Below are 15263 nucleotides of genomic sequence, written 5' to 3' on the forward strand. Positions count from 1 at the left end.
AAAAGCCTTATCATACAAGTGATTTGCAGTGTCACATATCGGTAAAGAGACTGTGAGCATCAGCTCTTAAGAAAGTACGTCGAGTCAATTTTCAGAAGAAAACTAAGTAACTGATAAAGTTTCCTGTTGTCTTGGTACATCATCTGAAATCTATAGTCAATGCATCTTTGAAGAACACATTCTTATGGTTTTCAAGGAACTGTATATCTTTGCTCAAACTTGCTCATATTTCATCTTTTAAAATTGTTAGAATATAGTGTATCGTGCTTCAAGAAAATATCTAGTCAACCCTAGTTTTTTTTTTTTCTTTACATTATACTTGAAATTGTCAGTATTATATGATTTGTTTTAGTTCTACAGTCTATATTATTTGAAGAGGTACCATAATTAGAAGAATGATTGTGTCTTCAGAGAAGGTTATTTCTAGATTAATATTGCTTCATTGAAAACTGGAGTAGACTTGTAAATCATTTATAGCGTAGCAGGATAGAAGAATAATCTTGTAGATAATTTAGTAGGATGTGTCCATACAATACCCTTTTATTTTACTTATTTTGTACTGTCGGGAAAGGAAGTGTTAGCTGAGGATAAATTCCACATTAGAAAAAAGAAGTTTTGAAATTTACTCAGATGGTATTTGCCTATAGAAGGAGTCCCTTATTTAACAAACCATAGTGTTGCTGTAGCAACAAGTGGGAGATGAAGAAGAATTAAAAACACTTTTGATAGATGAGCAAGTATTAAAAGAGAGCATTTCTATTGCATGGAGAGTGGACTGAAAAGCAGGAATTGAGACCATAGTAAAGAGAATAAGTAAACAGATAGAATGGTGTTCATGAGTGTATCCTCAAGCAAGAGAACAAGTAATTCAAGACAGTAGAGCACCATGGAACAGAGGCTAAAGCACTACCTTAGACTAAAGAACAATGGTTTGACTCTGGAGTGTCCTTCTCCTAGAAGAGTTGCTTACCATAGCTAAAGAGTGTCTTTTTAGCTCCATATCGACCATTTGCACGTTTGTTTGTTGCCATTTATTCTCCAGGTTACAACACACTCCTGTTTAAACAGGTTAAATAGATTAATTTTTCTTAACACAAAATATTCCTATCACCTTTAGCAAGCAGCCACAAGAACATCAGGGTATATGGAAATATAATACAGTATGAACTTTGAAGATATTTATTTTATTACCATTTTATCAATCCTTAATTGGACAAGAATAATAGAATTACATGTGTCCTACCTAATTAATGGTTGGCATAAATATGATAAAAGGAATGTGCAGGAAATTGATGCACACACAATTAATTTAATTTCAATATTCCTTAAATACAAACCTTATTATTTTGTTAGAATTGCAGCTCTATGAAAATACAAGCAAGTGGAGGATTATATTTTCTTCTGGTAACTAGAATTTTTGTAGTATAATTATAAAGAAACCCCACCTTCCACTATTATAGATGGTCTAATTATAGTGATTGAGATAATCCCTTCCAACCCCTGTTGAGTATTTTGTGTGGTTGCATCAGTTTCAGATTGCTGAGACCATTTTTATATTAAGATAGTAAGAACCCTCTGTGCAGAGATACTCTCTGTAAAGATTCAAGGTTTATTCTTTGGTTGCTGACTATTTTTAGCTAACACTTCCTCATTCCAGGCAGTCCAGTTTAAGTGAAATGAGTTATATTTATGGAACATGGATATAGTATAAACAATCATTTCCCATTAGATTATTTGATATTGAGGTGGTGGTAGATTGTAGATCAACCAGAAAGATGTATCTCTTTTCATACAGCTGTTTGATTTTACAGTTGAATTGCATCCCAGTTGTAGGGTTATAAATCATGTGATAAATCTCTGTGATTATTCTTGTTTCAGTTTATTTTCAACTTTTTCAAGTTTGATTTGCTCTTCCTCATTTCATACATCCCAGTACACACATCTTCAAGTTGGTGATTTCGTTTCTTCCATAACACCACCACCTGTGATTGGCTGGGTTTCCAGTCAACCATATGGAGTTTTTCAGATGGCAGTCAAGTGTAATTCTGCTAAGTATACCTGAGAATTTAAGCTTAAGACCCCCTATTCATGTCTGTCATCAGTGACACTGAGCAGCTACTGTGTAGCTTATGTAATGTATTTGTTATGGAATATGACAGGCCTCTAGCATTTATGAATGTTATTTTGAACATTTAAATTAGTATCAGAGTATTGAAATATCAGGAGGACGTCCTTATTATGATTGCTTTACACCAACGGCTTTATCACTTTTAACATCTCTTTTTACAACTCACAACACCACTGTGCCTGCTGTCTTATAAGCAGGATATTTTTATTAGTGTAATACAGTAGTCTGAAATTGTTGTAGAAAGTTTATCGTAATTTTGAGAATTATTTGGTTGAAATAAAGTAAACACCATGTACATATACTGTAGACAAAACATTGAATACCCAATGATTTTACACACGTAGCCAATGAAAGGGGTTGTAGTACATAAAAGGGTCATGTTTGTTTGGAGATATTGTGCTTAGAGGGAGAAGTTACTTGATTTTTCTTATGTGATAGAGGGAGAAGTTAGTTAGAGCTATTTGCTTGAAGTATTTATAGTATAGGATATTGATGCTCTTTTGCTTAAAGTATGTATGGTATAGGATATCAATGCAGGAAGTTACACAGTGTTGCAAAGGGAAGATTTATGTTTATAAATGTTTAGATATTCCTTTCATTCATTTTGCCTTTTTGTAGAGAGAACTTGGTTTTAGAATAGATAAGCAAATTATGAGTCTATTCCATAGCAAATATGTAAACAAGAAGAAGCCCGTAACCTGGGTGTCACTTAGAATATCATTGTCTCCCTTCATCTTGCCATTAAGTGTCGATATCCATGATATAGGAATGAAAGTATCCCGTTACCCTATTAAGATTTATGACAAAACACATGATCATTATTTATTTAAGATTATTTTCATCAAAAGCTTCCTCTGTTCTTTCTATTACTTTAGTTCTAATGGATTTACATTATGATTTTTGCATATGAAATCTATCCATTGGACTAAGTATAACAGTTCATGTTTCCTTAATTATTACAGTACAGTATACTTTGAGAAGTTTTTTTTTCAACTGGTAAATAGTTCATGAAAAGGGGCAAAATGTGTTGTGTGAACATTTCAAGAAATTACAATTATTGTGTTCATCCTGTCATTTCATTGGATAGCCAAAAAATTTAAGCCTCATAAGATTTTTGTTTTTCTTACAAAGTTAATAATCATAAAATACCTTACTTCCACACCATGGGATGACTGTTATATAACAAATAAAAGAACTCGTCTGCACAGTCCTCAGCCTGCACAAAGGCATCTCGCTGGAATCATCCTTCTTTGTGATGTAGGTTATCCTGTTATCTTCTTTTCTGATATTTTTTTTACTTGACATTTTATTGGAAAAATGTTTTCAATTTTCCTCTCCAGCCCTCTGTTTTTTTTTTTTTTTTAGACTAGTGGGGACAGACGAAAGGAGCCTTCTGATCTGCATCGGTTGCTTTTTCAGGTTCTGGTAGTGCGTAGTCCCTCTATGACTTTATTGAGGGATCTGTTAGCTAAGGTTACCACTCTCCCGATATCCGCAGTGATACTATCCTGTGGTGTCATTATTGAATGGCATGGCTGTGTCCTGGTGGTGTCCCCTGTGGTACCTCAAAGCCCAAGAGTACTGCTCCAGCATGCAGCTTCCTTTAATGGCTCTGGCCCTTCAAAAGGAACTGCAGCCAAACCCTCAGGTTCTGCCAAGCCTCTGGGGATCGAGTGCAAGGAAGGCCGCCACATGCCTACAGTATTTCTAGATCTGATCAGGACTGCCCACAACTTTTTCCTGAAAGGAGCCTGTGCATGCACCACCTTTTCAAGCCGCTCAACCTGATACCTTCAGGAAGGGTGGGGCTAAAGTCATTGCCAAATAAGGGAGGGAGAGGGTAATACTAATGCCAGCATTCCCCAATCCACTGCTGAAGAGTAGGGGATGCTTGTGGGTAACCTGGTAGAGAGATGAGGTCAAGTGGTGGGTAATGAGTGTCCTGTTATGATGATTATTTCACTACTCTTTCAGGATCGAGTTCTCATCCAATCCTTCAACATCAGCGAAAGCCATTCCCTTGCGACAGTGGTGAAAGGGATGTTGGAGAAGAATTTGTTCAAGAAGAGTATTAGGCCTTCAGCAGTCAACTCGTTCTAGTGGAGAAGTCAACTGGGGACTGGAGACAGGTTATTGACCTCTCTCCTTTGAACAAGTGTATTCAACAAACATTTAGGCATGCTAATAGACATGGCAGCAGCGAGTCTTTCCATCAGACGATTGCATCAGTGGTGTTTAAGAGATCGCTGACCGTGTGGCTAGGATCCCACACATATTTATGTTCCAATGAGGACAAGAGTCTCTGGGTGATCTTACCTGGTGGCTGAACAAGGAAAACTTCACTAGTCTTCTTGCTCAACTCTCCTCCTCCATACATGTAACTATTCTTAGATGTGTTGAAGGAGTGGTGGTCGCACACCTGATCTGTTTGGTCACGAGAAGAGATGCATCAGCATATCAACGTCCTTAAAATACAAGCAGCCTTTGTAGTACTGCAAACATTTACTCAGTGTCGATGAGTAGTGACATCACTACCGTAGTGACTTATGTCATTTAGTAAGGGAACATGGTGTCACTTTCTCTGTAAGCTGACAAAGTGGATGCACGTCTGTTCAATGTTCATTGTCATCGAGTTGTCAGTCAAATGCATTCTAGGCAATAGGAATGTAATGGCAGACACTCATTTTCCATGGGTAGGTTGTAGGGTCGGAATAGTCCCTACATCCTTGCGTAGTAGAGTGGCTTCTTGCCCTGTACGGTTCCCTTGGGATTACCTGTTTGCCATATGGCTAAACCGTAAGCTGCGCTTGTCTTTCTCCCCGGTTCCAGACCCATGACTGTGTTCAAAGATTCCTTTCAAGACCCATGGGATTACCTGATGCATTTGCCTTTCCTCCATTCAGCATGATCCGTCAGTTAATCAATCGAGTGTTGATTATGGCAAGACTCAGGATGATAGCCCCAGTACGAGTAGTATCCCTATCTATTAGTACATCTAGTCAGGTCTTGAGAGAACTACCCCAATTGTCCGTACTCCTCTGCCAGGTACACTTTCCTTGAAATTGCTAGAACTTCAAGGTTGGAGGCTCTCCGGCATCTCCTCAGAGTGAAGGCTTTTCACCAGGCATTGCACAGATGTCCGAGGTACCTCTAATGGACCTTTGCAGTTGTCTACCAGGAGAAGTGGACCACCTTCTGTGATTGGTATTGTAGAAGTAATACTTCTCTGGTTGGAGCAACTCTAGCACAGATTGTTTCTTTTCTCTTCTTCCTTTGCCGAATGAAGCCCCTCTCAGTCCAGGCTATCAAAGGTTACCCCTCAACTGTAGTCCTCATGGGAGTTGTGTATGTTTGTGAGGAGTTTTGAATAGTCTTGGCCACCCTGGAACTTTAGGACCCCAGACTGGGACATGACTCTCGTTCTCCAGACTCATACATGTACCATATATGAACCTTCAAGAAGGTTGTCTGACTTGGATTTAACTCAAGTCTATCTTTTTTACTAGCCTGACCATAGGAAAAGAGAGTAGGCGAGTTACAGGATCTCTCTTATTTATTTACCCATCCTAAGGAGTGGAAGCAGGTCTCCTTTAGTTATGTGCTCACGCATCAACTACCTGTGCTTATTTTTAGAGGAATGAGTGTGCTCACAGTTGGTAGGAATAATGCCTTTGCCCTTCCCTTTCATTCCTGGAGGATCTCCCACTTGCTTTTGACAGGTAAAGACTGCATACTGAGAGTCACACCTACTGGAATAGACACTGGTATATGATGCTTTGCAATAGTAATCAGTCTCATACTTAATGCAATACCCTGATTAAAAGTTCCAATCAACATACCAAGAAGAGTAGTACATACCAAGAGAAACTAGCAGTTCATACCAGAGTAGTGATGCATACCAAGAATGGCGGTACATACCATGAGTAGTGGTATGTACAAAGAACAGTCACATTTCTTCCTATGCAAGGTGAGAGGTTAAGTATCTTAAATGCATACTTTCCCGAGAATACTTATTGGTACAAGGTTCAGGTGTTAATAGTACTTTCTCGATGTTATGCGATTGAACACTTTACGTAGTGAGCTTCAGTTGTTCAGTGCATTTTCTCTTTGGTATGTTAGCGGGCACTTTGGGTTATTTATCAGGGACTTCCATTACACAAGACAGTGAAAAAAAACCTATGACCATTCCTATCTCTTGTGTGTGTTATGAGGTTTTCTTGCGGCTTGCAAATGGATTGCCTCATGCTTGTTCTCCACGATTACTGTATCTCATGGGAAATTAACGATCGGTTTCTATTATTGGGAACCCTAAGAAGGTTTACTGTGATCAGGAACCTTTGATCATTTACCGTGATTAGGAACCTTACAGTTGTTTACCACAATCAGCAACCCTACGATGGCTTACCACAATCGAAAAGGTTACAATGGTTTACTACGATCGGGGAACCTTACAATTGTTTGCCACAATCAGGGAACCTTACGATTGTTTACCACGATCAGGAACCCTACGATGGTTTATTGCAATCGGAAATCTTATAATTGCTTACTGAGATCGGGAACCTTGCAATTGATTACCACAGTCAGGAATGTTATGATTTTTTACCATGTTTGAGAGCCTTACAATCATACAGAGTATTTGCAACTGGAAACCTTATGATCGGGATCGTGCAATCGATAACCACATGATCTGTAACAACAATTGGAACTTACACTCCGAAGAGGAGGAAGGAATTGCTAAAGTACAGCGTGCCTAATCAGGTGGTCTCTCTCAAGTCCACGGCTAATTCCTTTGCATGGTTTTATGGGTGGAGCATCGCTGTACCAAAGCATAACCCCAGGTAAGGGTTTTTCAGTACAAGATGTAGAAGCTTGTCCTCTTACTACCAGTATTTAGTCTCGTACTGGAAGCCACCCTCGTCCCTCTTCTGCCTTAGGACATTCCTGAGACACTGTGGACACCGCGCATGATCTCTCTTCTCACTGATACTGCTCCTTGAGAGAGATCATCCCACACTGAGACCGATCTCTGACTTGAGTTTACTCAGGCATCAAGATCTAGCCTGTCAGACTGCAAACAGTCTTGATATAGCAAGATCTAGAGTTCTTCCATTTAGGATATCACCAACCCCTCCATGGAAATTACCAGAGATATCTTTTTGTAAATATTCTATTGGTATAAAAAAAGAACATAACTGAATTAGAAGACAGGTCTCTTTTTTTTTTGTGGAACATGTCGAACAACATAGGGAATCGACATTTATATACCGTATACTAATGGCTCCAAATCTGATGCTGACATTGGATTTGGAGTATATAGTGGTTCTTTTAATTGTAAAGGTGCACTTCCTCTTTATCTTCCATATGTACTGCCAAATTTTATGGTATACTAATCACTATTGAGAAAACTGCTTTAAAAGAGGAGGGCAATTTTACCATTTTTAGTGATGAAAGAAGTGCCCTACAAGCTTTAGAAGTTTTTTTATTTTAGTAACCCTTTAGTTTTAAGAATTTTAGAGTGGCTTTTAATTGTTGGCGTGAAAGTTATGAGTTCGATTTTGCGCACGTAGGTGTGTCTGGAAAGGAGGAGGCAGATTCATTGGCAAAGAATGCTGCAGCTGAGTTGCTACTAAGAAGGTATCCCATTGTCTGTAATGATTTTTATCCTGCAATTAAAAATTTATTTATCATAATTGGCAACAGCACTGGGATAATTTAATTGAAAATGAAATGAGAGAGATAACATATGTTATATCCCCTTGGAATTATAACGTGATACCTCGAAGGTGGGAGACTTCTCTTAGTCGTCTGCATAATGGTCACACAATCGGATGACATATGAGTTTCTGCTAACTGGCCAACGCCAATCATATTGTTATGACTTTGATATCATTGACGGTGAGGCATTTATTGACTGAATGCCCCACTTTTAGCACTGAAAGAAATAGATATCTGTTTGAGGCTCGAGGTGAGGGTGAAAGGTTCATCCTTGCCAAGATTTTTGGACATGGTGTGTTGTACAATGCTAGTGGCATTTTTAGATTTACTTCAGAAGCAGGTCTTCTGAAAGTTATTTAACTTTTAGGATGACATATTTGCTTGTATAGTTTTAATTTGATTTTTTTTTTATTCTTTACTTATAATAAACGATATCGACATCAATGACCTTCTATGTCAGGATGCGGGAAAACTTCAAATCAATCAGTCAATCAATCAACATCTTCAGTCTTGGTCTTGCTTGATGGGATAGTGCAGTCCTTTCTGCTGTAGCATAAGTCGTGGCTAAATTAACCTCCTGCAAGCCTGGCTTTGACTTCTGTGGGTGCAGTTGACTACAGATCCTCATGTTTATTACTCCCATAGCCCTCTGATATAAGGACAACTGGAAAAGGGAAGAAGTGGTTGTTGCCCTCCTCCTGAAGGTGGAAAGCGAGTGCTTCTCTCGTGCCCAAACAGAGGTTCCTCATTCACACAAGCATAAAAAGGGTGCCTCCAGTTTCTGCTGGGAACTCTTGGCACTTGGCAGTTGAGAGTACAAGGCACGCCCAAACCTCTTCTGAGGTTCGATTTCCTAGTCTTTCTGAGGGAAGGGAGACAAAATTATAGAGAAATATGCAGCAGACACTCTGTGTGAACAGATTAGAATGCCATAATGTAATGAACTTGTATTTTATAATACTCGTCATCGTATGAGATCAAATTACAAACACATTAAATGTTTTGTCAAAATAACAAGAACACATTTTGCCCTTCCTTTTCCACCTGTTCATTGTAGGAGAATTAATTATTTTGACATTCACTCTTCTCATTGTGATTCTTATTCGTATACTTTTTTCAAGGTTACTGTGTTCAACCAGTAGAGATGTCATCTGCGTTCTGACTCATTACTCCATAAACTTTCATCATTCCTCAGTCACTTCATTATCGCATTTAGTTTTCTCTCATATTCCTTTACACTTGAGGCTACACACTCTAGAGCAACATTGATTGCCCCATATTGTACAATGTGTTTTTTGTGACTTACTCTAATGCTGTATAAAGGATTTAAAGATGAATATTTCTTAACATTTTGTGGAATTTTGATTACCGTAAATATTAGTCAAGTTGAGAGTGATATTTTTTGTTTTTGTCTTTGGTATTTTTAGATTGTTATGGAGGTCAAATAGTAATTCTCAGAATGGCATAGTTGCCCTTGATTCTTGTCTTCAACATTTTTGTTATGCAGTTTGAAATTTCATTCTTTAAAATGGCATGATTGTATTACTTGTTTTCATCCTCAAATTAAACATATTCATATTAAGAGTACTGTACATCATTTTGATAAATTGAATTATTACAATAATAGTAATGACTGGTCAAAGTAGTATTTTTGATTGCAAGCATGTAAACATATAAGCACAGGTTTATTTTCATTTGGATTTCATTCAGGTTCTTATATAACTATCAGTGCAGATAAATCAGTCGTTAATAAAAACCTGAGTAACTTCTTTTAAAGCATGTAACATGATGAGAATTACTTGAGATCTCCATTTTAATAAATTATTAATGATGAATTCATGTCATACTTACCAACAGCATTTTTTGTTCTATCAAATCTTATCATTTCATTGTCTAGTGAGTGGAGATATGCCCTTTCACGTGATAATTTGTGATCCTGATAAGTGAGCTAATGCTTTTCTTGACAGAAGATGTTCATTACATAGATTAGATGTGAGCACTAATAGATTAGGTGTAAGCACCTGTTGCGTTCATTGATAAAATGTATAGCTATATTAGGTTTGAGCACTAATAGATTTTTGTGTCAGCACCAACTGTAATGCATGCAGCAGTTGATATAAATATAAGTAAAATATCTCTTGTTTAGGCCCTAACACATGAAACTATATTTTCATTGTAATCTTAATTTGTTTATTAATTTTTTTCTCAAGTCAAAATATTCTTCAGCACTGAATTTAAGAATTTGTGAGGCAACCAGTAGCAGGCTAATTCTAAAAAAAAAAAAAAATATGTTAAATGCATTCATTGTTAGCTTTTTACACTTTGGGACAGTTGAAATTATACTGAAGACTATTAAACTGGTGTCAACGGATAATAGAGATCAATTGCAAGAAGAGGTCTTTATTCTTGTTGCTTTATAAGTATCACTCTCTTGAGGGATCCCCTATGCATTCTATAGATGTCTCTTTTTTTGTGCAACATTATATAGCAGTATATCAATATTTTGTAACTTCTTTAATATTTCTTCAGCACTGCTAGTGATAGAAAATATCTTTAGATTAATTTTTGGGATTAATTGAGTCACACAAGAAATAGTTTTTGCCCTTATGTTCCCTGAAGTAGCAACACTCTATTTAACCAAGGAAAGTAATTTTGAAAGTCATTAAATGCATTGTGGTATCAAGATGATAACTTAATAAAGTAGTTTTAAAGGTTATTAAAGCCATTGTGGTATAGAAATGATATGCCATTGTTCTCTCTGCTTGTAAACTGGTGATTCTGGTGATTGAAGAGGCTAAGCCAGTGTTATTTTCAGGAAATTAACATGGAAATATTACAGTTTGAAAAAGTCCTCAGACAGGTCTGTGTAAACTGTAACAGGAACATGAGATACAAATGTCTAAAGCCCATTTTTAATATATTGAGTGATAAAGGATGATGTAGAACCAAACTGCAGAAATAGGAGTAAGAATTAAGCCAGCTGATACAGTTTAAACAGTAATTAGAGATATCATGGCTTAGTAAGGAGCAACAAGTAGATTCTGTATCCTGCAAAATGAACACCCAATAGAACTTGAGTGATAGACTTCTTATAAAGGAGTTACTTGTTGAAGTATGTGGAACATTAGTTACAGGAACCCCAAACAAATATATGTGACAAATATCCAAAATGGAGACAGGGATTCAGACACAGATCACATCCAAAGGTGCATGAGATTATTATTATTCTTTGTCTGCATCTTTTCCCACCTTTATGTGGGGTCGATGTTTCTAGCCAGCGTTCTCCATCTACCTCTGTCCCACTCTTCACCACCGGTTAATCCCTTTGATCGAGGGTCATCCTTAATACAGTCCATGCACCTTCGCTTTGGTCTCCCTCTCCCTCTCGTTCCCTGTACCTCCATTTCCATCACTCTCCTCCCAATATACTGTTCATATCTTCTCATGACATGACCATACCACCTCTTCTCCTTTCTTCTTCTTTTTCTCTCCTCTGAAGAAGCATGAGATACCCCAGCATAATTAGTAATGTTGGCTTAACTAGTGTATTTACCTCCATTCTAACTTTGTTTCATCCTGTGAACTGACATGTTTTACTTCTCTGTGCAACTGAAGAGTATTCTCCCGGTTGCACTTTGGTACTACATGAAAACCATATCAACATACTGAACATTTACCTTGTAGGTAGATGAATGACTGATTCAGAAGAGAAAACAGGGCCACAGTCCACCAGTTAGCACATCAATATTCTGAGAGAATGGATTCCAGTCAACATATTTTCATTTCATTATTAACAAAGCAGACATCATAGTTCCAGCTGCAAAGAGCTTCTGCATACCTAGTGGTAGACATCAAAGTAGTTAGTATTCCCAATCATTGAAAAGACTAAAATTAACCTTTCATGGATTATAAAATTGAAAAAAAACTTGTCAGATAAGTGATGTTACTTCTGGTTAAATAAAAAGATAGACAATCAGTTAATGGAGAGAGTGCAACACAGTTGCTCAAGGGAGAGATGAGCACGGACTACCAGCCCAGATTCCATTCAAGAGACTCCAATTCTAGTCCTTGAGATTTACTTTGGTATAATAGCATGTTTAGTATTGGTATTAGCTAGATTGCAGTATTATAATTAAAGGGGAATTAATTTCCATGGTATAGGTTTTTGTCTTTGGGATATGAAGTAGGAAAAGGTTAGCAAAAAGGGCCCTTATTAGCCGCCTTATTAATATGGGAACATCTAGTGCCCGTGTGTGAATAGTTGTGAGCAGTGAGCCTGCTGATCAGTTTTGTAAAAAAGAATTGGTAGTTTCAAGCTACTGTTTTCATTTGTAACTCTAATTTTTGTTCATAAGCTTTGAAGTTTCATAGTACTTGCATTAATATTTGTACGATTACGAAAAAATAAGATCAGTTATCAGGTTGTAGATAACTGATCTCTTGAAGGTTTCACCTCAGTCTCAATGCTTTCCATTCCACTTCATTCTTTGTAAAAGCTTTTGGTGGTCTATTGGTACTTCCATGTTTTATTGTAAAATTTTACAAGTAGTTTTTGACGTCCATTTGCTCATTGATAGGTAGCCTCTTAGGTATTGGCCTTCAAAACTGTTCTTTACTTTACAGTAGTTTACTTGTATATGAACATCAGGAAGATGAATGGTTTGGATTAAATGTTTCATTGGATGTCGGCAGCTATGCAAGTTACAAAAAGGCATGGTTGAAGGATCTATCCTTATGACTGTCCATATGGTAATCCCTTCTTGGACAGGCTCTTTTACAGTATCGTTTTTTCCAAGAACCAAACACAGATATATGAATTATCCATAATTTTCAATAAGAACCAGTTCACCAAAGGTTGTCTCGAGATTAGGGCTTCCTTCTTTTTAATCTCGTTTACGGATTGGGAACATGTAGTCATAATCTTTTCATTTCCATGGTACACTATAGGAAGATGGATGTTGAAGTCAGGAGAATAAAGCAAAAAGTCTTTAGAAATTTTGTCTCAAATTGAGGAATAATTTTATGGGGTCAAATTAATTTTCAAGCCTTCATCTAACAATGTCTTTTGACGTCTTAGTTAAGATGCTGTCCTGTATTTGCTGTTATATAATGGTGACATTATACTCGCTTAGCAGAGCTTTACTTCCATGTAGCAACATGGAAAATAACAGGTTTCCCGTTTTTATTTGAAGCATCTCCAGTTAATTATTTCTATCTTTTTCTTTTCCTTCATTCCCATTTTTCCTGGTCCAAACTCAATTATGTAGAAATGTGAACAAGTGAATTTGTTGAATAATCTAATGCACTCTTGAGTACCATATTATAATCCCTATGTGGTTATGATACAGAAGACAAATTTTCTGTAAGCTAAGGAGAGCAAACTTTGGCCTGATATTTAGTAAATTCTTTGTATCAATAATAATGCAATTACAGTAAAAGTTTGAATAGCTGTTTTCTCATGAATTCAAGTTGTATTTTCATCTTATTATCTCTTAATGTATGAGAAAAGAAAGCTATGAATAGGATGCTGTGTTTTAGAGCTCCTGCTTATTTTTGTTATATTTAATTAACAAAGGAAACTGTTCTAGTACTTTATAATTGTACTTGTAGGAACTTTTTTATTCATTTAAATGTGGCAGGGTTTACTTCGTAGGAACGAGTACTGCATACTCTCTTGTAATTGATCATTATTGTCACGTGCATCATGTATTAGTCTTATGATACTGGCTGTCTCACAAAGTGTTAACTAAAAATACTGATTAAATAACAGATGAAGATTGTAGTAAGTCAAAATATTTTGTTTTCTTAATGCTACAGATTAGTGGGTAGATCATAGTAAATGTAATTACTGAAATATAAAGTCTAATGCACTAGTAAATATACTGTAGATGATTTTGTAGGAAGTGAATGCTCTAATCTATAAAACTTGTTGTAGTTACAATTTTTTATGTTAAATGCAGTCTAAAGAAATTTATTGATAAGGTTTTCTATTGCTGGTGTGATACTTGAGTTATCTTATATGGTAATACAGCCTATAGATGTTTTACTAGTAGGTCATCTACAGAGCTCATGATATACTGTATTTTTTTCATGAGATATATGAAGATTTACCATTAAAAGGAACTAATTTGGTATGTTGCTTATTTTTTTTTTCAGATCCATCAACGGAGGGAGTAGCTCTTACGAATGCTGCCGATGATGCTGTCCGGTATCGAGCCCTGTACCAGTTCGATGCCCGTAATGCTGATGAGATTTCGTTTATGCCAGGAGATGTTATAACGGTACTTATTTATTTGTTACTGTGATTTATTTATACATTAGTCACCTATTTATTCATTGTATTTTCATTGAATCTAATTACAAGAGGAATTTGATGAATAGGTTAGTTTAATCACATTATTCATGTACTGTACAGTCATCCCTCAGTTTATCAAACCTCAAATCTTTTTGATTGAATGTTCATGGTCTTTATTACTCATGAGATTTTCCTGCTCATCAGAAGGCCAGACCCTTGAAGCATCTGATAAGCTAAGTGTTACAGTGTTTTAAAAATTAATGTTAGAGAGATTTCTAAAAGAATGTAAAATTTATATTTAGGTGCAATTTGGTATATTTTTTATGTTCAGGTAACTGTAAGTGAAAGCACTGAACCAGGTTGGCTTGGAGGGGAGCTTCGGGGCCAAACTGGCTGGTTCCCCAAAGATTACTGTGAACTCATTGATGACAATGCAGTTGGTGTTGGTGCTGATGTTGAGACTGAAGCTGTCGTCCGCACACAACTGGAGTAAGTAATTTCTTTAGTGAACAATATGGCATAATTAGAAATTGAAAAGGTTTATTTCTATGCATTGTACTTCTGAATAGAGCAAGCTATTAAGTGAAACTGTCAGCTTGACAACCCCTAAATAAAAACAATATAAAAGAAACTTAACTCTCCTGCCTTCATACCCTCCCTCTTTCAAAAAGCTGACAAAACACTCCTTAGCTGCCAGTCTGTCAAGTAGGGAGTCAAGCCAGGTCAGTGTTGTAAGGCTGAATCAAAATTTGTAAACATTGTTTCAGATTTAAAGGGACCCATGGTACTTTTAAACGTTGTTTTTATGAATAGTACTTACCGGGCAGTTATACATATATAGCTGAGTCTCCGACTTCGGCAGAATTTAATCGAAAATCGCGGCAACCGCCTTGTGGTGGTTGTGTGGTTAGATGGTTAACAACCCTTACAGGGTGGTACCTGGAATCATTCCCATTTTCTGTTCCTCAGATTATCTCTGCCGGCCGGATCGACAACATCGTTGGTCCGCCATTTAGAGTTTATTCGGATCGCTTTCCCTTCATCGCTTTTTTGGACTTCGTTTTTTGGTGAAGTACACTGTGTTGTGATTTGGCAATCGTGTTTGTTTTTGTTTTTTGTCTTTTT

The 15263-nt window shown here is 36.8% G+C and overlaps 1 protein-coding gene across 1 annotated transcript in view; it reads left to right on the forward strand.

Moving 5' to 3' along the window:
* Nucleotides 1-15263, forward strand: part of LOC137615380 (intersectin-1-like) — a 377240-nt gene that overhangs the window by 112896 nt on the left and 249081 nt on the right. Inside the window, exons 18-19 of the mRNA XM_068345199.1 lie at nt 14000-14124; nt 14470-14627. Coding sequence (XP_068201300.1) covers nt 14000-14124; nt 14470-14627 — 283 coding nt within the window. The remainder of the gene's footprint in view (nt 1-13999; nt 14125-14469; nt 14628-15263) is intronic.

This window comes from Palaemon carinicauda, chromosome 21, assembly GCF_036898095.1.
Source record: "Palaemon carinicauda isolate YSFRI2023 chromosome 21, ASM3689809v2, whole genome shotgun sequence".
Taxonomy (NCBI): Eukaryota; Metazoa; Arthropoda; class Malacostraca; order Decapoda; family Palaemonidae; genus Palaemon; species Palaemon carinicauda.